At 42.0% G+C, this 22500-nt stretch overlaps 2 protein-coding genes across 3 annotated transcripts in view; one reads left to right on the forward strand and one right to left on the reverse strand.

The window, feature by feature from the left end:
* Positions 1–4013, reverse strand: part of LOC137892187 (tomoregulin-1-like) — a 12494-nt gene extending 8481 nt beyond the window's left edge. Inside the window, exon 1 of the mRNA XM_068737162.1 lies at positions 3697–4013. Within this exon, the coding sequence (XP_068593263.1) occupies positions 3697–3829 (133 nt within the window). The 5' untranslated portion in view covers positions 3830–4013. The remainder of the gene's footprint in view (positions 1–3696) is intronic.
* A 4601-nt stretch (positions 4014–8614) lies between these two features.
* LOC137892156 (melanoma receptor tyrosine-protein kinase) lies at positions 8615–20113 on the forward strand. 2 transcript variants are annotated; one of them, XM_068737100.1, is made up of 16 exons: positions 8615–8920; positions 11995–12146; positions 12839–13043; positions 13425–13559; positions 13675–13743; positions 14038–14156; positions 14851–14992; positions 15425–15538; positions 17062–17188; positions 17299–17372; positions 17548–17638; positions 17795–17994; positions 18078–18210; positions 18512–18602; positions 19687–19844; positions 19945–20113. In XM_068737100.1, the coding sequence occupies exons 1-16, from the start codon at positions 8842–8844 to the stop codon at positions 19979–19981; spliced, it is 1926 nt and encodes a 641-aa protein (XP_068593201.1). In that variant the 5' UTR covers positions 8615–8841; the 3' UTR covers positions 19982–20113. The 2 variants fall into 2 exon arrangements, with proteins under 2 accessions (XP_068593201.1, XP_068593202.1); XM_068737101.1 differs by lacking the exon at positions 15425–15538.
* The last annotated feature ends 2387 nt before the right edge of the window (positions 20114–22500 follow it).

A 22500-nucleotide genomic window follows, 5' to 3' on the forward strand; every position in this document is an offset into this window, starting at 1 on the left:
TGCCGGTTGGCAGCGTCGCCAAACCAATTACAGCTTGTTTACGGAGTCACTCAGGTCTGCAGAGACGCGTCACCACGGCTCTGTGGGGAGTTACAGTGAGGAAAGCCTCCGTTTACACAAACAACAACCTACAAACAGCCGTTTGTGAAATGTGAGCACGACGTCAGACAGTAAAGACCTCAAGCGTTCAAGTGAATCCGGACACCAGAGAACTACGCAGTGGTCAACAAGAAATGAATGGCAGTAAGCAAAAAACGGACAGGTCCAAAAATTACAGAAATGCAAAATGTCATTACATTTGATGAAGAGTTCCACATGAAACTCAAGAGTTTAGGACTAGGGATTGGTCTCCGGACTTGACTCAGAACTTGCCTGTATTGATTTGGGACTTGCCTTTCTTAACCCAGTACTTGACTTGGTATTTGATTCGGGACTTGCCTGTCTTGACCCAGGACCTGACTTGGGAGTTGACTCTAGACTTGCTTGTCTTGACCCAGGACCTGACTTGCCAGACTTGAGTGCAAAGACTCAAGACTTACTTGTGACTTGCAAACTGCTGACTTAGTCCCAACTCTGCTGTAAACTGTCAAAGACGGTTCCTGCCTAGACCATCAAAAAACCCTCAATCCTGCAGCAGGGGCTTTTTGGGGACTCAGAACCAAACCCCCAGGTTCCTGCACTCAAAATGCGGGTCAGGTTTCTGAGTCCGTAAAAAGGTTCTTGTTTTGCAGACCGATAGACCACCATTCTGAAGAAGACCAGAGACAGTTTTCTGGACCAGAACAGAGTTTCAGATCAGCTTTAACACTAAAACAGCCTCGGGTCCATAAAACCTCTCCGATTGGCTCTAAGAGAGAGAAAGTCTCTGTGTTGTGAACCGGGTTTCAGGCGCTGATCAGGTCACTGATTCAGAACTCTGGCGAGTCAGTGACCTGAGACACGACCACAGAACAACATCTCACAGTCGGGTTAAAAAAGGTCTCTACAAAATAAAGAATAAACTGCACCGGCGTTCTGTAAACAGAGTGACGACACAAGCAGCGGGTAGTTTAAAGAAGCTGACGAGTGTTCAGTGTTTCATCAGACGAGGTGCTCTGAAGCGTCAGTGATGAAGAAAGTGAAGCTGATCCGAGGCCAGTCAGTAACAAAGACCATTGACCTCAAACGCAAGTGGAAGAACGTTTTCATCCTCCGGAGATCAGTGAAGCGAAAACAGACTTCTCTCTCTCTCTCTCTCTCTCTCTCTCTCTCGCTCCAACGACTTCATCATCTCTCGTCTTGTTTTTCTCTTCTCAACCTACATCCAGTCACACCACACGGCCAAAAGTATGTGGACACCCGAGGTTCTTCAGCACCAAGAACTGTAGAACTGGTTCTCTCTTTGTGTCATGTTGAAGAACGTCATAGAAAGTTATAGAAAGATGAGTGAACTCTGAAGTCTTTTCTTAGGAGAACATCTGTGACTAACTAAAGAAGAAGAGTTCAGACCTTCTGGAAATAGAAACACAAAGATTTCATCCTTTAGATCCTAAAACACTGATCCGTGTTCTCATGAACTATTTTAGTTCCACGTGTCTGGATTTAGATCAGAGAGCTGAAAACATCAAACTCTCCGACACGCGAGTCTTTAAAAACACAAACGTAGAGCTTCATCAGCTGCTCGCGGAAGCTTTGATCAAACCAGCAGGAGGAAGTAGTCCCTTTGTTGGGGACTATTTTCAGCGGCGGATGAATCCACAGGACGGTTAATGTGAGTCAGTCAGAATAAACTACAGACTGATTTATCATTTAGGATCATGATCATTTTCAACGTGGATTAATCTGATGATTATTTTCTCTATTAAACGATTATTTGGTTTGTAAAAATAGTGAAAGAAATAGTGAAAGAAATAGTGACACCTTCACAATGTTTGGTGAGTCCAAACCTCAACATTATTACTAAAACATTAATATTACTAATAAATTAACATTATTACCAATACATTAATATTACTAATAAATTAACATTATTAATAATACATTAATATTACTAATACATGAATATTACTAATACATTAACATTATTACTATACATTAACATTGTAACATTATTACTAATATTGTAATATTATTAACATTAATACATGAGGAACCAGCACATGAAGAATGACCTGAACTATTAATCATCTCAGATCTAGTTTATTAATCAATAATTAAACATATGTGTATTTATACTTCTTTACATATCCAGACTTCTGTCATACATATACATATATATGTGTGTGTGTATATATATATATATATATATATATATATATATATATTTACACATATATATACACATATTCAGACACAACGTCACATCACTGAGTTCATGCTGATGAAGGAACATGACGTGTTTTTAATGGAGATCAACGGCTCCTAAAACATACAGAACATCAGCAGAACATCAGCACACAAGTCAACGTGGTTCCACACCCTCTTGAAACCTCGCCCTGGTTCTTCAGCCTGTAATTAACCCTGAAATAGAGCCCAGTTAAAGTGAGGAGTGGTCAACACACACACACACACACACACACACACACACACACACACACAGGTTAAATGTCTCCCGTCTCTTTCTGACTCATCTCTGATCTCACTGTACAGGTGATGTCTCTGTTATCATGGTGACGATATGATGGAGGGAAGGTGTGAATGAAAGAGTGAACCAATGAACCAATGAACTAATGAATGAATGAATGAATGAACCAATGAATGAATAAACCAATGAATGAATGAACCAATGAACCAATGAATGAATGAACCAATGAATGAATGAACCAATGAACCAATGAATGAATGAATGAATGAATGAATGACACATTGGGACCCGACGGCTCAGACCACATCCAGAGCCGAGACAACAGGAAGAGACTGCAACAAACTTTACAAAATGGCCAAACGGTAGAACTACAACTTCTTACATTGACTCACATTGAGAGACGTCTGTAACTCATGTATTCTGATGGGACTCAACTAACCCAGTACCTACACCTGACCAGCCCTTAAAGGAGCAGCGCGCACCAGTTAGCGGCCTCTAGTGGGGGGTTTGCAGATTGCAACCAACTGAATAACTCTTTCAGAACTCGGAGAGCTACGGTGGCCTTCAGGGGACATGAAACACGAGAGTCTCTCTGTAGAGTCGAGTGTTCTGTTTGTCTGCTCTGGGCTCCCGTAGAAAACACTGAGAAGAGCTCATGCTAAGCTAACGATAATGATTCTTGGCTTCAGGTCATGACAGACATAATAACAACGTAGAGTTGTGAATATTATACAGCACTGTTCCTTTAAATCATTCAGTCTTGCAAGTTGTAAAAAAAAGCTCAAGTTCACGAGAACGAGGGCCGGACCGAGGACTGGGAGAAGGCGGGACTAAAGGAAACACCTGTGACATCACCTGTGACATCACCTGTGACATCACCTGTGACATCACCTGGTAACGCCGGCTGTCAAAAACCAAAGGCCTTTTGTCGTCTCTTCGGCATCAGATCTCCATCAAACCCCAAAGATGTGTCAACGAACACAGCTGGATCACGTGATCATCATCCAATAAAGGGGGGGGGTCAAACTGTGACCTCTGACCTCCTCAAAAAACCTCCAACGTGATCAGAAAACCAGAGGACCACAGGTGATGCGTTCAGGTGTAAACAGGATGTTGTTGTTGTTGTGTCTCACCTGGGCAGTCGGCGGCCTTCCCGGGGCCGCAGTCCGCACCGCCACCGCTGCGGGGGAACGAGCTCCGCACGGCGGGGAGAACCAGCAGGAGCAGCAGGCAGCAGCACCAGGAGACCCGGCACACAGGAGCCATGATGGAGGCCGGAGGGAGAAGGAAGAAGGGTGGAGAGGTGGAGAATAAAGGGAGAGGTGGAGGTTTAAATGAAGATAGGAGATTCAGGTCTGTGTGTGCAGGGGTAGATAGAGGTCCACAAGCAGACACGGAGGAGTAGAAAGAAGAAAGAAAAAACAGGAATAAAAAGATTTGTTTTTCGAGATTCGTCCTTCAAATAAAATCCTCAGTGAAAAACGGTCCGCAGGAGACGAGCGGAGCTGAAATGTAGCGACTTCAGACCCGGACGCCCTCCATGAGTTCCTCTCCGCGGCTCCGAGTCTCTCTGGAGGAAAGAACAGCTCCGGGAAACACGATGGGAGAGCCGGGAGGAGGGCTGCTAGACGAAGCCCCGGATAACAAAGCAAAGCAGGGCCTGGGGCTTCACACACCGACCCCCCACACACACACACGCTCTCACACACACACTCACTCACTCACTCACTCACACACACACACACACACACACACACACACACACACACACACACACACACACACACACACACACACACGCACACCTCCACCACCCCCTAAAACCAGTCTGCTCACAGCCCGGACCGAGCCTCCATCCCCCAGCCCCGCTGCCTCGCTCTCAAACCGGCGGGGAGAACCGCGGAGCGTTCCGCGGACAAAAGAGATCCAGGTGGAGAATAAAAAAAGCGGCTTCCAGCAGCATCCAGGCCGAAGAGGAGCGAGTGTGCACCGGGGACGATTTGCGGATTTTGGTGGGTCGGTCGGACCGGGACTCCCTTTTTTTTTTTTTTTTTTTTTTTTGTGTCCTGCTGTTCTTCTTCTACTGAAGCAAATCAACAAAGGCTGGGACCACGTGACCTGCAGGAGACCACTCCCACTGAGAGACGCTGCACGCTGTCCTCTGGAGACAGATTATTAACCTGTCTGTGTCCCAAGAATACACAATAAATACATTAAGACATACAAGAATACACAATAAATACATTAAGACATACAAGAATACATTAATAAATATATACATTTAAATCATGACATACAATAATACACAATAAATACAAGAATACACAATAGATACATTAATACACAATAAATACATTAATAGATACGTCAGTCAATAAATACATCAAGCAATCAATACAAATACATATATATAAATACATAAATAAATACATGAATGAATAAATACAGACATTTAAATCAATAAATACACTGATAAACAAATAAATACATTAATATACAAATAAATAGATACATCAGTCAATACATATATATATATATATATATATATATATATATATATATATATATATATATATATATATATATATACATTTAAATCAATAAATACAAAAATGCATAAATGAATACAATAATACACAAATAAATACATGAATCAATCAATATTTTTTTATATATATAAATACATAAATCAATTCATGAATCAATAAATACAATAATAGATACATAAATATAAAAATGATAAATACAAAAATAAACTGATAAATAAATACAAGAATCAAGAAATCAATCAATTAATAAATACGTACATCAATAATAAATACATAAATACATGAAGAGTCCAGAGACTGATGGCTCTGCAGGTATTTGGTCATAAAATATTAATAAATTCTTTCACATACACACATGAGGCCAACTTCTAATATTTTTCATGCTGAATTCAGTTTGTACATGAAAACATGAACCGTAGTGACAAACCTGGAGTCTTATTTATGAATGCATTATTCTCTGACGAGCAGCTTTGATGCTATTTATTGTGTTGAGCTTCTTTTTGTATTTCACATGATTGTCATTAGTTTTCTAAACACAGTGAATTATATATATTAATATATTAATTATTCATTATATAACACTGTCAGATAACAAGCTAACATTGTTGACCTGATGATGATGATGAAGATTTTATTTGATTCTGTACTTTTAGAACATGATTAAAGTTTCAGTATTAGTGATTCTCATAAAGGATTTTTATTTAAAAAAAAAATGTAATTTTTTTTTTGCATTTTTTAATGAAATCAAAACGTTGAGAATGAATCAGATGTCTGGTATCACTTAATGTACAGTATTTATATATATATATATATATATATATATATATATATATATATAAATACTGTACATATATATATATATCCTCTCTTTTGATCCCTGATGTCCTAAATCTCTGCTCTTGTTATTACAGAATATCAAGGCTTTAAATCTACATTTATGTCAAATAAGATTTCAGTTTTTATTTCCAAACAAAGACCAGTTCTAATTAAATGTACTCAAACAGAAAATCTGCCGCCATAAACTTTAAATACATATTTCAAACGACCACTTAAACACAACAGCTGTGATCTTAATGAACACTAACATGCTGTTGTGCTGAGTGTCGGTCACTGACGGGCTGCAGCCAGCAGGAGGCGCTGCTGCTCCTCTAACTGGAGCACCGAGTACAGAAACCCATAAAGGACAATATTCAACCTCACTGACCTGAAACTCACATTTCAGTACAGGTGATCTGTAGTCACACTGAGTGATTTACACATGGAATCAGATGATTCCTCCTCAATGATGCCCTTATGATTCGCATTTATTAAACCTTCATTTCCCCAAGAAATTCAAATTGATGTTTAAAATCTCTTTTAAATATGTGTTTTTAAATAGTTTCATTTTGTATAAATGATCCGGTCAGTGTGTTTTGATGATTTTAGTTATTTGAGAGCAAACCCGGTGTGTGTGTGTGTGTGTGTGTGTGTGTGTGTGTGTGTGTGTGTGTGTGTGTGTGAGAGGGCAATTTGAATCCTGATGTTGATGATATCTTATGAAAAGTTACTCCTCATTTTTCCTATGAAAGTCCAGAAACTAGTCAATTTCTATTCATTACATAAATACAGTCTTTGCAAAATAAACTTCAGTCTTCACAGTAAAAACAAGTTAAGGCAAGATATTGAAATACTGAGTGATGTTCAGGAAAAGATTGTGGTTTGTGTTAAAAATAACTACAGAAGTGATGTTGCTGAAATATGGAAAGTTATGTGCAGGTTGGTCTCATCCAGCATTCATAGCTACGAAAAATAATTCACCGTAATTTATAGATATCCCATGAAAGTATTTCATATGTTATCCACGTAATCATGAAAAAGGAAGTACGGAGGGAAGGGAAGTGGATAGGTTTCTTTCCTCCAGCAAACTGCTGTTCGTTCTTCATGTGAAATGAGAAGCTTAACTAAGTAGTATTGTTGTCTAAACCTAACTAAGTAGTTTAGTTTTCTAAACCGCCCATAAGAGCTCACGGGACGCGTCGCCTACATTTGCATTGGGGGATAAGGGAAAAAAATGGAACAACTTGATTGATTTGAGTTATCAGCCAAAGAAGCACACAAGTCACTGATCTAGCTGAAAATCCAAAAATTCATCGGATTTGCTTCAAACTTGTCATGGTGAGAGGGCTCCTAGCTTTGAGCATAAAGCAGTTATTGCTGCAATTTGTGTCAGGAAATCCATTAACTGTAACCCAAGAAACCAGGCTCAAAATCAGATAAAACACCTCCGCAACAGCCCTTCCTTCTCCGGGGGACATGCAGTGACTATCACTCAAGGAACATACCTCCAAAGTGGCCCGCTACAAATTTGCACAAAAATTTGTATGGGATGGTGGTGTATTCCAAATGTTAGTAACTTTTTTTGTTACTAGGTGCTATGATTATCTAGGGCCAAACGGGACACTGTCTCCCAAATGGGTTAGGACATTTGCCGTGCATGGTAAGCCAATATAAATGTAGTCCAAATGTCCGTTTTTGATTTATTAGGAAACTGACATTTGGACTACATCTGTATGGGGGTGGTGGTGTAGTCCATATGTCATTAACTTTTTTGGGTCACTGGGTGCTATGATTATCTAGGGCCAAACGAGACACTGTCTGCCAAATGGATTAGGACATTTGGACTACATAACCAGCCCACACAAATGCAGTCCAAATGTCTGTTTTTGATTCATAAGGAAACTCAGTATCCTTATAAGATACAGACTAAATATTCAATAAAAAATGTATTTATTTACTTATTCATCTACTTAATCATTCATCCATTTCTTTATTTATTTACTTGCTTATTTATTTGTTCATTTACTTATTTATTTATTTAACAATTTATCTAATTATTTGTTTGTTCGTATATTTATAAAATAGATTCATTGATAATAAAAGTATAAAATAATAAAAATATTCATGTCAGCTTGGGACTATGTGAAAATTTCATGTCACGATTCATGATATTCTCCCAAATAATCAACAATGTCCCTCTGAATAGTGGAAAAGAAAGTAACATACAAGTAAAGTACCTTCAAGTTGTACTAAAGTGCAGTACTTCCAGGAGACCCTGAAAGAAAGAAACAAGTGTATTATAGTTTTATTTACTTTATTTTATGTATAAATAGTCTAACAATTTAGTTTTCAACGTTGAACTGTAAGACAGTAAAATACAGAGTTTCAATAAAGTATGAATAAAGAACGAAAATGATCAAAACACCTGTTTAATAAAACAAACAAAACAAGACTTAAATATAATAAATAATAAAACAGAACCACTAAAAAACAACGAAGCAGGAGCAACATGATTATGACAATAAAGATATTAGTAACTAAATGAGACAGACAGAGAGAGAGACAGAGACAGAGACAGAGACAGAGAGAGAGACAGAGACAGAGACAGAGACAGAGACAGAGAGAGAGATAGAGAGAGAGAAACAGTCAGAGAGACAGACAGAGAGAGAGAGAGACAGAGAGAGACAGAGACAGAGAGAGAGAGAGACAGACAGAGAGAGAGAGAGACAGAGAGGGAGAGAGACAGACAGAGAGAGAGACAGACAGAGAGAGAGAGAGACAGAGAGAGAAAGAGACAGACAGAGAGGTGGACTTCTCTCTGACTCCACCAGGTTCGTCATTCAGCTTCAGCTCTCGGCTCACAAACACCTTCACGTTGTTCTCATGGAGGAACTTTAACTCAGAGAAAGAGACATGAGCTTCTGTGGAGGAGGAGCGGCGCTGCTGCTGCTGCTGCTCGGCCGCTGCTGCTGCACCGATCCCGGCAGGACAGGTAGGACCGAGTCCGGGGAGAGAGAGCGTGTTACTGCGGGAGGGAGAGAGCGGGAGTCCGGGGTGAGAGACCCGGAGAGAGAGCGTGTTACTGCGGGAGGGAGAGAGCGGGAGTCCGGGGTGAGAAAAAAATAATTTCATGTTAAAAACAGAACAGGGCTCCTGAGTGAGATATCTCCCTCCTGCTCTCCAGAGGATGAACCCTTCACATTGTTAACCCTTAAAATGAATGAACTTTTTAATAAACACACCTGTGTTTACTTTTCATCCTACTTCATGAAAAGATGAGAATGACTGAGTTCATCTCACACACACACACACACACACACACACACACACACACACACACACACACACACACACACACACACACTGTAAATCAAACTATTGATTAATCAAGTCAATATTTAAAAAGCCTAAAAGGACAAATTGCTCAATTTGTCCGACCAACAGCCTCGAACCCAAAGACGTTCATCAAAGATCTAAACTGAGATAACTAAGACTTTCACATTCAGCAGCTTCTCTGCAGTGATCAGTCATCGATACAAACATGAGAACAGAGAGTGTGTGTGTGTGTGTGTGTTGTGTTTGTTCTTGATGTTAAAACTGACCCTAACCCTAAACTCGAGAGCTTCAGCTGCAGTAAATGATGAAACACTGATTGTTGTGACTGAGAGACGTTTGAACTGAGCGCTTTGACCTTCAGCCTGCCAACAGAAACTTCCAACGATTTCTCTGTGTGTGTGTGTGTGTGTGTGTGTGTGTGTGTGTGTGTGGCAGCAAACTGTGCTCACCAGGCTGTGGACAGATGCTGAGACAACAGACACCCAGACAGAGAGAAAGATACCTTTTTTGTCTCTTTGCAGTCGTTTTGCATCTCTTTAAAGTAGTTTATGTCTCTTTGTGGGTTTTTTCATCTCATCCCTTCTTTCTTGTTGAATTAGCAATACAAAAGTTGATGGGTTAGGGTTAGCTGATGACACTCTGCTATAGTTTCCTGTTAAAACTTTTCAGTGACAGAATGGTTAGGAATGCCTCGGTGAGGAAATATTCTCACCGGTGAATAGATTTGTGACGACACCGGTGTTATGGATTACACATTAGAAAAGATTACAATCTTTAACATTGGATATGTGTGTGTGTGTGTGATACACAGAGACAAGGCCTGTGTTCCTGGTATTCTGCAGGACAACATTAGTCTGAGTCCACAAGTCCAAATAAACAAGGTTCTGCTTACAGCTGAGAGACAAACTACGAATGTTTCAATAAAGTAGAACATAACGTGAGCATGTTTCTAATATATCACACATTCTGGTTCAAACACTAGATGTCGATTCACTTCAATTAAATAAATCTGTCTTAACATCTTGAGACAAAGACTAATATAGATTTTAAAAGTATTGAATTCATTTAAATTTAATTCAGCAGCAGATACAGAAACACATTTTGTAATAAAGACAGTAAACGACTGTAGTTTATCGTGTTGAGTAGTTTTTCTTATATTGTTCTGTATTTAGCCGACAATCAGAAAAGTTAAAGTTAAACCACAGTTTAAACTAGTTCAAACCACAGCTTAGATCACAGTTCAAACCGCAGTTTAAATCAGTTTAAACCGCTGTTTAAACCAAAGTTTACTGTCTCTTCATGCTCAGAAGCATCAATAAAAACACTTAACCACAGTTTAACCACAGGTCTAGATGCAGCAGAACGTCACGGCGCTGCAGAACGTATGTCATGACGCTGCAGAATGTATTTCATGACGCTGCAGAATGTATGTCACGACGCTGTAGAACCTATGTCACGACTCTGCAGAACGTCTGTCATGACGCTGCAGAACATCTGTCACGACGCTGCAGAACGTCTGTCACGATGCAGCAGAACGTATATCATGACGCTGCAGAACGTCTGTCACGATGCAGCAGAACGTCTGTCACGATGCAGCAGAACGTCTGTCACGATGCTGCAGAACGTCTGTCATGATGCAGCAGAATGTCTGTCACGATGCAGCAGAACGTATGTCATGACGTTGCAGAACGTCTGTCATGATGCAGCAGAATGTATGTCACGATGCAGCAGAACGTATGTCACGACGCTGCAGAATGTCTGTCACGATGCAGCAGAACGTATGTCATGACGCTGCAGAACGTCTGTCACGATGCAGCAGAACGTCTGTCACGATGCAGCAGAACGTCTGTCACGATGCTGCAGAACGTCTGTCACGATGCAGCAGAATGTCTGTCATGATGCAGCAGAATGTCTGTCACGATGCAGCAGAACGTCTGTCATGATGCTGCAGAACATCTGTCACGATGCAGCAAAACGTCTGTCACGATGCAGCAGAACGTCTGTCATGATGCTGCAGAACATCTGTCACGATGCAGCAGAACGTCTGTCATGATGCTGCAGAACGTCTGTCACGATGCAGCAGAACATCTGTCATGATGCAGCAGAACGTCTGTCACGATGCAGCAGAACGTATGTCATGACGCTGCAGAACGTCTGTCATGATGCAGCAGAACGTCTGTCATGATGCAGCAGAATGTCTGTCATGACGCTGCCGAACGTATGTCATGATGCAGCAGAATGTCTCCCAACAAACACTTCCCATCCTGCGATGTAACAAATGAAACCCCTCTTTGTTCTTTTAGTTTATCCTGGTTGTTTCTGACATTCTGCAGGAAGCTGCTTTCTCGTTCTGAGCCTGTAAGGTTTCATTCCTCTCTGACAGATAATTGTCTTCATGTGTTCTGCGGTTGAACCGGTTCTTCTTTGTGAAGGCGTCACACCTTCCTGTCTCTTAAATACTTCACGTAATGACTTCTTATCTGGAAACATCGCTGTGGTACCTGATGGGATGTTACAGGTTTAAACATTCAACACTTCAGCAACCACATGAAAGTATGAATTACAAGTACATGTTATGTTACTTCATACTTCTACTGCATTTATCTGACAGCTTTAGCTACTCTTCAGATTTTAATCGTTCAATTTTAATTTCAATACAACCTGAGTAAATCAGGAAACTAGTGGCTGTCAGAGGAACTGCAACTAACGTCCGTCTCTCCATCTTTTTAGTGTGTCAGGGAACGCATAACGACCTGACGATGCTGGGGACTCGTGACAATCACTATGACAACATGGTGAGGATGTACACCAACTGCTCCGTGGTCCTGGAGAACCTGGAGGTCACCCACACCCTGGAGCACCAGGACCTGTCCTTCCTCCAGGTCTGTGTGTTGAAGAGGTCATTTGGTGTCAAACACACTTTCTATTCCTACTGATTCATTTCCAAATCACACATCAGTTTGTAGTGTTAAGAGGTCGTAGAAAAGTATGAAAGCATAAAAGTATAACCATCACAACATATATCTTGTTTATACTTTTTATAACCTTTGAACATATAAACTGTTTTATTTCATAATAGAAGTGATTTAACATATAAACTGCTTAGACACTTTGTGTAACATAGTCACTTGAGCCTTATATAGTGCTTCTGGTTCTAACAGGACCAAACCAGTTACAACCAGTTACATTCTGTTGCTAACCTAAAAGCAGGAGGAGAGATTCCCAGTAAAGAGTGGGATTTTTCAGGCTAGAGACTGGGATGGACTTCTTTTGATAGATCTTTACCCCCTCAGATCTTACCCCCTCAGAGGTGGGTAATAGAAGACCCTTCTGCCGTCTTACCCACTCTGAGGTGGACTGCTATCAGAAGACTTGCTTCAAATTCCTGACAATTAAATGGCGACTCAACTGTTGACGTCTTTATAAATGAGCTGAAACCAGCGGCTGCGTTGAAGGAAGGAAATCAAGATTGTTGATTGATTTGGAAAATGTTGAGCAGGAATTCAAATTATTTGCAATTTGTAGAAGAAAAAAATTAAAAACAACCGCTGATGATTTCTTCTTTTCTCTTCAGACCATCCAGGAAGTGGGCGGCTACGTTCTGATCGCCATTAACGAGGTTGCCGACATCCCGCTGGTCAATCTGAAGCTGATCCGAGGCCAGAACCTCTACGAAAACCAGTTCGCCCTGATAGTGATGTTGAACTACTGGAACCACTCGTCTGCTACGCTCAACTACACCAGCGGGCTGAGACAGCTGAGGCTCAGCAATCTGACAGGTACACACACACACACACACACACACACACACACACACACACACACACACACACACACACACACACACACACACATAAACACAACGTTTCCCCAGCAAATACAGAGGGGGGGAGTAGTTCAGGGATTCATATTGTGCTCTGGCAGCAGGAAGTAGACCGCACCCAGAGATGTTAGATCCAGCCGCATTAACTGGACTGAAAGTATCTTGTCGCTCCGCATGTGAAGCTGGAGGACGAGTCCAAACATAAACTGTGATGTAATTTAGTTTAACTGCAGGAACACACAATAGTTTGTCCTGGAATTTTGTTCTGCACCGTGCCTTTAAATGATTTGACTTGAGGACTCCAAAAAAATGCTCAAACTTCATCTTCTCCTCACAGAGATCCTGAAAGGAGGCGTAAAGATGACCCACAATCCTTTGCTGTGCAACACTGAGACCATCCAGTGGTGGGACATCCTGGACAAGGACAGCAATTCCAGCGTGCTTTTCAAGATGGACACCTTCACGCGTAGATGTAATGATAGTAATAATATATATATTTTGATGTGGGATAAAGATGAGGCTTCCTCATTCAGCTGCTGCTGAGCATTAATGTGTGTATGTGTGTGTGTGTGTGTGTGTGTTTGCAGGTGAGAAGTGTGACCCGTTGTGTGTTGACGGCTCGTGTTGGGCAGCAGGACCGGATCACTGCCAGAGATGTAAACACTACTTTATCTAACTTCACCTCTTCAACATTCAAGTTGGCCAAAGCACACTGAATATAATCCATCGAGCTTAATAATAATCATATCCAGAAAGTTTGGCTCGCTTCTCCTCACACAGCGTTGCCAACACCTGCGCAAAAAATACACCAAAACGTGCGGCCTGATCGGGAATGGTGTGCAATGACTTTTCTCAGAGATTCGCCCAGCGGTTTTCCTAGAAATCCCAAAAAACTGAGCAAAATTTACCCATTGACTTGAAAAGCACTGAAGTGTGTCCTTGTGTCTCAGTCACCAGGTTGCAGTGTGCGGAGCAATGCAGCAGAAGGTGTCGTGGCCCCAAACCCAGCGACTGCTGTAATGAACACTGTGCAGTCGGCTGCTCTGGACCTCGAGCCACCGACTGCCTGGTCAGTGTGCAACATGTGCTAAAAGAAGACCTTCACGGTCGCTTCAGAAACACGGGATCTCGAGACTTACCTGTCTCTGTTTGTCTCAGGCTCCCACGTTGAGTCCCCCATGAAGCCTCGGGCCTCCTGATGGGTCTGCTACTGCTGTGAATAAGAAGCAGCATTGCTAAATAATTACAGTAAAAAAAAGAAAATAAAAATAAACTTATTTGAATCTAGTTCAGACCAAATTATTTCACTCACTCTTTTACTTGGTCACTAGCGCCGGTATCATTTTAAAAAGGTACCAGTACCCTTAAAGATAACAACTCTGATAACCCCCAGTTTATGTTCTGCACAACTATTGTGAAGTCCACACAGAAGCTGTAAAGGAACAAACACCACTTGGTACTGAGTTGCTTCGGTCGATACCTTAAAAGTAATCTCCATGAACAGATTCAGCATTCACATGTAGAACCTGTCGGCAACGGGACAAGATGTTGGTTGTTCTGATTTCTGTTCGAGTAGTATTGACCAACCGTGGTGGAGCAGGCTTTGGTTGAATGCAGGTAAACAGTCCGGTAAACTCAAGTCTTGGTCCGGATATCCTCGCTGGCCTCACTGGAACCCCATGAATACAGACCCCTTCATTTTCAAAATTAACATTTCCCAACACACTAAAGTCTGTCTCTGCGTCTCTCCACTTCCTCTCCAGGCCTGCAGGGATTTGAATGATGACGGCACCTGTAAAGACGCTTGTCCACCTTTGACACTCTACGACCCAAAGACCCACCAGCTGGTCAACAACCCCAACGCCAAGTTCACCTTCGGGACGACCTGCGTCAAGGCCTGCCCACGTATGGACCTTAAACCCTCTAATTCTATTGTGATAACCCTGTAATTCATTCTAAATATATATAAATAATAATCACATTATGCCACAACATGAAAGTGTTGATCGAACAAATTACTTTCTATTGATGTAGCTGAAGAATCAATCCTTTAATGTCTCCATTATGAGTCAGTATGAAAAGTAAAACAACATCTGACCTCTGTAACACACCTGAATCTCTGACTGAACTGTTGGCTACAGAGTTGCATTATGGGTAATGTAGGCGCCGGGTTTTGACAAGACAAATGTGTGAAAAAAAGAAGAAAAAAATGACATCTCTGGTTCTGCTGCATCGGTTTTGATCCTTTTTGAGTCAAACAGTGTTGAAGAAGTGCAGATACAACTTCTCATTTGACTTAATACAATTCTACTTTGTTTTTGTTTTTCTTGCATAAAGATAACTATGTGGTGGCAGGTGGATCATGTGTTCGTACCTGCAGCGCTGGGATGTACGAGGTGGAGGAGAACGGAGTCCAGCGCTGTAAAGACTGTGATGGTCCCTGTCCCAAAGGTAGAGAGACCTAGAGAGACCTAGAGAGACCTAGAGAGATCTAGAGAGATCTAGAGAGACCTAGAGAGCACTAGAGAGACCTAGAGAGAGACCTATAGAGATCTAGAGAGATCTAGAGAGACCTAGAGAGACCTAGAGAGAACTAGAGAGACCTAGAGAGATCTAGAGAGACCTAGAGAGCACTAGAGACCTAGAGAGATCTAGAGAGATCTAGAGAGACCTAGAGAGATCTAGAGAGACCTAGAGAGCACTAGAGAGACCTAGAGATAACTAGAGAGACCTAGAGAGATCTAGAGAGACCTAGAGAGCACTAGAGAGACCTAGAGATAACTAGACAGACCTAGAGATAACTAGAGAGACCTAGAGAGACAGGAGCTGTGTCCCAATCCAGCGGCCGCATTCTTCGGAGGACGCATCCTTCGTGGTCCACATTGGCCTCGTCCTCTGAAGACCGCGAAGGTTGAACCGAGCTGAAATGTTTTTTTAATCATACAGTCAATAATTCATTCATAGTTCTCTTTCATAATATTGTTTTTCTAAATTAAAAAACAGTTAATAATTCAATCAGTTGCTATGCTAAATAACTCATTTTCAATCATTTATAGTTCTTGTAAATAGAATAAACAATGTATTCATCAATAACATTCACACAAACATATATAGACATACAGTACATATATATACAGTGCATATATACACATACACATCTCTCTATATCTTTGTAGTAGAGAAAGGAGCCTGAATACTTGCAATCCAAAGGCAAAGGACAGTTAACAAAAACAATAGCAGCAAAACTAATGTCAGTAAACGTGTTTATTAACTTGCAGTACCACATGTGCACATACTTTATATGTTTTATATAAGTCACCCCCTCCCCATCCTGCAGGCACATTTTCTCCAAAATTGTCCAAATCACATTGAGAAAATGATGAAAAGTTAAACAGTTATCAATAATGTTAACACAAGGATGCAAATTTAGAAGATTGACACATTTTACAAACTAGAATATACACAAATTCACATATAAATCATTTACATGGATGTCTTATTGTGGGTTTAAATAAATAGAAGGATCTACTGGTTGTCTTACTAGTAAAGGCTTTATATAGGATGAGAGCTAATGTAACTGTAACCTTAAGTACAGTATGGTCAAATGGAGATATTACAAAAGGACTAATGTCTTCAACCCATGGTTGCTGAATGTTTGGCCGTCGTTCTCCTCCCTCAGCTCCTGAAAGCTACTACTGAAGTATGTGTCTCACCTCCACCTTTGTGTAGACAGAAGGGTATAAGAACTGTTTGACTTTTTAGTTAAGTTGAATAAATCCTACAGTCTAGCAAGCTGTAGTTTTCCTCCCATGATTCATGTCCAATAAAGAATTCGGAAAAGTTGATCTTCGACTCCAACCTCATCAGTGACCAGTCTCTTCAAAGAAAATCAACAACCACAGGACACAGCCAGAGACTGAGAGAGACCTGAATACTGAACAAATAACCCAACAGAGTCTTTTCTCTTCCTCCAGTCTGTGAAGGAGTCGGGGTTGGAGCTCTGATCAACACCATAGCCATCAACGCCGCCAACATCGAATCCTTCAGGAACTGCTCTAAGATCATTGGGGACGTCTCCCTGATCGGAACCTCCTTCACTGGGTGAGACACTAACCCAGACCTAAATACTAGGTTTACCAGTCATCAAGATTTCCCCATGTGCAGTGAAGGAAAAGTGAAACTAAGGGGTTTTCTTTCATTGGCTCTTTCAGGGACCCGCACTATAAAATCCCGCCCATGGACCCGGCTAAACTGGAGTACTTCAGGACGGTGAAGGAAATCACTGGTAGGTCCAAGGAAGTCAGTGATGGAATAAGGCTGTAAAAGGTTTTTTATTTATTTTGGTGTACACCAATAAGTGTGTTTACATGTGAGCCTACCAGACATGATCAGGTTTTTGGAGTATGCCGTTCGCGATCAGTGTGTGTGTGTGTGTGTGTGTGTGTGTGTGTTTCCTCCAGGCTTCCTGCTGATCCAGTCCTGGCCGGAGAACCTGACCTCTCTGTCAGTGTTTGAGAACCTGGAGATCATCAGAGGAAGAACAACCCACGCGTGAGTCAGCTAATAAAAATATTAAACTATCGTTTAAGTAATGTTTTGAATGCAGCGCTTTTACTTGACAAACTGTTACTACCTTTTGGTAAAAGATCAGAGTACTTCTCCCCCCCTGGTTAGAGGATGATCCATGTTAAATCTTTTCCTCTCCAGTCAGTACAGTTTGTTGGTGATGTGGGCGAAGAACCTCCTCTGGCTGGGTCTGCGCTCTCTGAAGGAGGTGAGTGCCGGTCGAGTGTTGATAAAGAACAACTCTCAGCTCTGCTACAACCGACCCGACCAGTGGACCTGCCTCTTCAGATCCAGCCACCAGACTCCCAACATGCTCAACAACGCTCCCCCAGACGTCTGCGGTGAGCTCCGAGACGTCCTTTCAGCCATCGCTGCTCAGAGGAGAGAATGAAATGAGAAACATCTTCTTGTCTGCCTCACACAGAACGACAGAATCGAACCTGTGACCTGGAGTGTACGGACGAGGGCTGCTGGGGTCCAGGTCCCACCATGTGTGTCTCTTGTCGCCATTTCAACCGTAGGGGGCGCTGTGTGGCGCTCTGCAACCTGCTGCAGGGGTGAGACAGCAGATTGTCCCTGCTGGGACTTGAACCTATGACCTTATCACTTAATATGCTCACATATGTTCAGTTCCATTGTCAGTAAACTTTGAGTACTTATATACTAAACTTGACTACTACTTTTACTTTAGGTGCTTTTATACTTTTGCTTGAGTAAAAGACTTTTACTTATAACGAGTATTTCTACACTATGTATTACTGCTTTCACTGTAGTAAAGTACTTCTTCCACCACTGATTGAGAAGCAGGCCGCTCTGTTGACCTCATGTGTAGATAAAGCTGCTGGTTTCTCTGTGCAGCGAGCCCAGAGAGGTGGAGGTGAACAGCAGCTGTGTGGCGTGTCACCCAGAGTGTCTGCTGAAGACCGGGACCCCGACCTGCCGAGGACCGGTCAGTCCAGCTGCTGGTTCATTTTTATCGTATAAATCTTAATATGAGCAGTTAAGACTGTCAAAAGCACCGCATGTCAATATGATCGATTCTCACATAAATCTGCTCTAGCAATTATCCGGGAAGAAGAATATTGAATTATTCGTGTAACAAAACAATCTAAACTCTACGGTTCACTTTGATTTGCTGAATTTTAAACCATGAATCCTGTCTTCTTCGTGGTCTTCCTCAGCTAGTGACTGTACTTTGAGCTTAAATTATGTTGTTGAAAAAACCCAAAGTACGAGTCTTAATTTAAGTGTAACATACAAGTATTGATACCTCTTGAACCCTAACCCTATTTTTTAGGCCTCTGCTCGAAAATTGCATACCCATACTAAAAAGAGTATATCTCTGCAACCACAAGCTGTATTTGAATAATGTTGGTGTTATACTAAAGGGGACACTTGTGAGATTTGTTCAGATTTGTAATTATCAGAATATATGTTACTGGTTAAGAGTAAATGAAGATGGCACACAGCAAAAATGTAAAAGTTTCAAGTTTGCCTCAAAACTTTCTTTGGAATGATGCAGCTATAGGTTTAAACCTCTCCCAGATCATAGCACAATATGTGAACAGTCTCTCTGCAAAGTCTGACTTTGATAAAGTGAAGCAAAACAAATTTAGAGAGGTTTTAGTACAGAGAGTTCAGGCGAGGTCTCCAAAATGGTCATTTTGGCACCATGTGTGCCATTTTAATTGTCTCATGTACCAAACTATATATTTCCCTAATGGTGTTCAATACATCCTAATACAGCAGTCTTGGCTTTATTTGAAGGCCAGAATCCTCTCTGTGTCTCTCTGGTACTGGAGGTTTTTTTCGATTTCAGACCCCTGTGATGACGCAGGGCTCTATCTCAGCAACCCATTGGTCAATTTCAGTGATTGACACTTCTTTCGACGCATTAGAGCCAATAGAATTGAGCTACACCCACGTGGAGAAGACTGACAGCACTGTTAGCCAATCAGAATCAGCAGAGTGCCGTTCTGCGATGCGTACTGGCTGTGAGTCACGAACATTCTTCCTCTTCATCTCACCTGCAGGGTCCAGACCAGTGCTCCCAGTGCACCCACTTTAAAGACGGCCCCCACTGCGTGCAGCGCTGCCCCCACAATGTGCTGGGAGACGGAGACACGCTGATCTGGAAGTACGCCGACAGAACAGGCCAGTGCCAGGCCTGCCACCAGAACTGCACCCAGGGGTGAGACACACATCAAGGCGTTGAGTGTCGTCTACGATATGAAGTGAAATAAGAAAAGTGACGTGAATATATAAGGAGCTTTTTGTCTCTGTGTCTGCAGGTGTTCAGGTGCTGGACTGTCAGAATGCACCAGGTAGAAATACAACAACACCAAAGTTCAATGAAAAGCAGTTTGTTTCTGCACGTTGCTTTGAATCCTGTTAGCTGATCCAAATTTAGGCCCGAGGTTCACAAAAAAATGAAAAAAATAAAAACAGATTCAAGCTACATCCACACGTCTACGTTTCTGTTATAAAATGCATATCCTTTGCTACGTTTACACTGAGCGTCCACACTAATCCGGAGTTTCAGAGCACCGAAAACGAAGGAGTTCATGACGTGTCCGTCCCGATCACATCACCCTTTTCAGCAGGAAAACAAACAGGTCTACCAGTGATTTGTTTCAACATGGATAACATGCTAAAGTAACCTTTCATCTGACGTCCCTAAAGGTGTGAACAGATGGAAAGTGACGCAAATCTTTGCCTCGCCGGCAACATGTGTGTATACTTTATAAAGCAGATTCATAAGAAACATCAGGATAACAACTGACATTTTGCTATGACAATAATTTTAACAGTGGTCATAATAAGATAATTATTAAATGGGAGATAATGGTAATTCTTACTTCTCTGAATGGGAGTCAATGGGAACTTTACCAGAGCATACATTTGATGAGGATGATACTAACGTATGATCACCTGAAACACAAACATCTGCTCCGTGTGTCCTCACAGCGCTGCCACCACCTCCACGCTGGCGGCGGGTGTGGTCGGCGGGCTCTTGATTGCGGTCATCGTGTCGCTGGTTGTCTTTGTGTTGCTGCGGCGACGACGAATCAGGAGGAAGAGGACGATGCGCCGCCTGCTGCAGGAGAGAGAGGTGGGAGAGGATGGGACCGTTAGATATAAGAATGGCTAACAAAACGCAAAAATACACAAAGATGCAGAGTGTCAGAGAACGTAGAGTACTGTTTATAACCTGTAAATATTGATAATAATAGATTCCCGTGGACATTTAAAGTGTGTGTTTCTGTAGCTGGTGGAGCCGTTGGCTCCGAGCGGTGAAGCATTAAGCGTTAAGAATTAAAGACATTCAATCTGCCTCGTGACAATTGGCTAATATTAGCATGCTAACATGCTAAAGGTGGTAAACATGGTAAACATTATACCTAAAACGAGTCGGAAAACCTAGTGGCTCCAACCAGTCAGACAGAAGTGCTGATAAACAGAACGTTACTGGTTTACTGTTGGAGAAGCCATCTTGGATTTTGAGCTGGAAGTTCGTCTCACTTTGTAAATCAGACATCATTAGAAGGTTAGCATTCTGCTCTTTGTATCACAACACTGACAAGCTCATGCATTTCATTTGACTGTTATTATTTTGACATATTAGGTCCAAAAATTGATAACAACTTCTCTCTTTTGATCCCTGATGTCCTAAATCTCTGCTCTTGTTATTACAGAATATCAAGGCTTTAAATCTACATTTATGTCAAATAAGATTTCAGTTTTTATTTCCAAACAAAGACCAGTTCTAATTAAATGTACTCAAACAGAAAATCTGCCGCCATAAACTTTAAATACATATTTCAAACGACCACTTAAACACAACAGCTGTGATCTTAATGAACACTAACATGCTGTTGTGCTGAGTGTCGGTCACTGACGGGCTGCAGCCAGCAGGAGGCGCTGCTGCTTCTCTAACTGGAGCACCGAGTACAATGCATCACTACGTTGATGCAGCGTGTGGAGGAGTCTTCATCACTACGTTGGTGCAGCGTGTGGAGGAGTCTTCATCACTACGTTGATGCAGCGTGTGGAGGAGTCTTCATCACTACGTTGATGCAGCGTGTGGAGGAGTCTTCATCACTACGTTGGTGCAGCGTGTGGAGGAGTCTTCATCACTACGTTGATGCAGCGTGTGGAGGAGTCTTCATCACTATGTTGATGCAGCGTGTGGAGGAGTCTTCATCACTACGTTGATGCACCGTGTGGAGTCTTCATCACTACGTTGATGCAGCATGTGGAGGAGTCTTCATCACTACGTTGGTGCAGCGTGTGGAGGAGTCTTCATCACTACGTTGATGCAGCGTGTGGAGGAGTCTTCATCACTACGTTGATGCAGCGTGTGGAGGAGTCTTCATCACTACGTTGATGCAGCGGTGGAGAAGTAGAGATAAACTAAAGACGAGCTAACAGACGCCACAGAGAAGTGGAGAGATACAAACTGCAGGACGACTAGTGTTGAGAAGACGTCGGTCTGAGGAACGTTCTCAGGATCATGAATGACGTCACGTAGGAGCCTCCCTCCAGACGCACCGTCACCAGAAGAACACACGAGTCGTACGAAGAGGAGAGGACTACAAAAGAGGCGGAGTCACAACGCGCACCGGCCGTCTCTCACCGGAGACTACCGGACATCGCCGGGTAACCGTCGTCACCTCTGAGTTACGGTGCATTATGTTGATGAACAGTGGGAGCTGCGTTCACATGCTCTGACTGTATGAAGACAGAAGACACACATGTTGATGAAACGTGTGGAACATTGTATTCATGTTGCACAGCAGTGGAACGTTTAAATAAAGTCACACACTGAGCACAGATAGTAGAAATAT

The sequence above is a fragment of the Cebidichthys violaceus genome, unplaced genomic scaffold (assembly GCF_023349555.1).
Source record: "Cebidichthys violaceus isolate CVI_PGR_0920_01 unplaced genomic scaffold, fCebVio1.0.p SCAF_76, whole genome shotgun sequence".
NCBI classification, from domain to species: Eukaryota; Metazoa; Chordata; class Actinopteri; order Perciformes; family Stichaeidae; genus Cebidichthys; species Cebidichthys violaceus.

What these genes read in the sequence shown, in the direction of transcription:
- LOC137892156 (XM_068737100.1), top strand. Translation starts at nt 8,842, where the DNA reads ATGAGCTTCTGTGGAGGAGGAGCGGCGCTGCTGCTGCTGCTGCTCGGC. An exon ending in ACCGGATCACTGCCAGAGAT is followed by an intron (nt 13,744 to 14,037) that starts GTAAACACTACT and finishes CTTGTGTCTCAG; the next exon opens with TCACCAGGTTGCAGTGTGCG. An exon ending in CGCTCCCCCAGACGTCTGCG is followed by an intron (nt 17,995 to 18,077) that starts GTGAGCTCCGAG and finishes TGCCTCACACAG; the next exon opens with AACGACAGAATCGAACCTGT.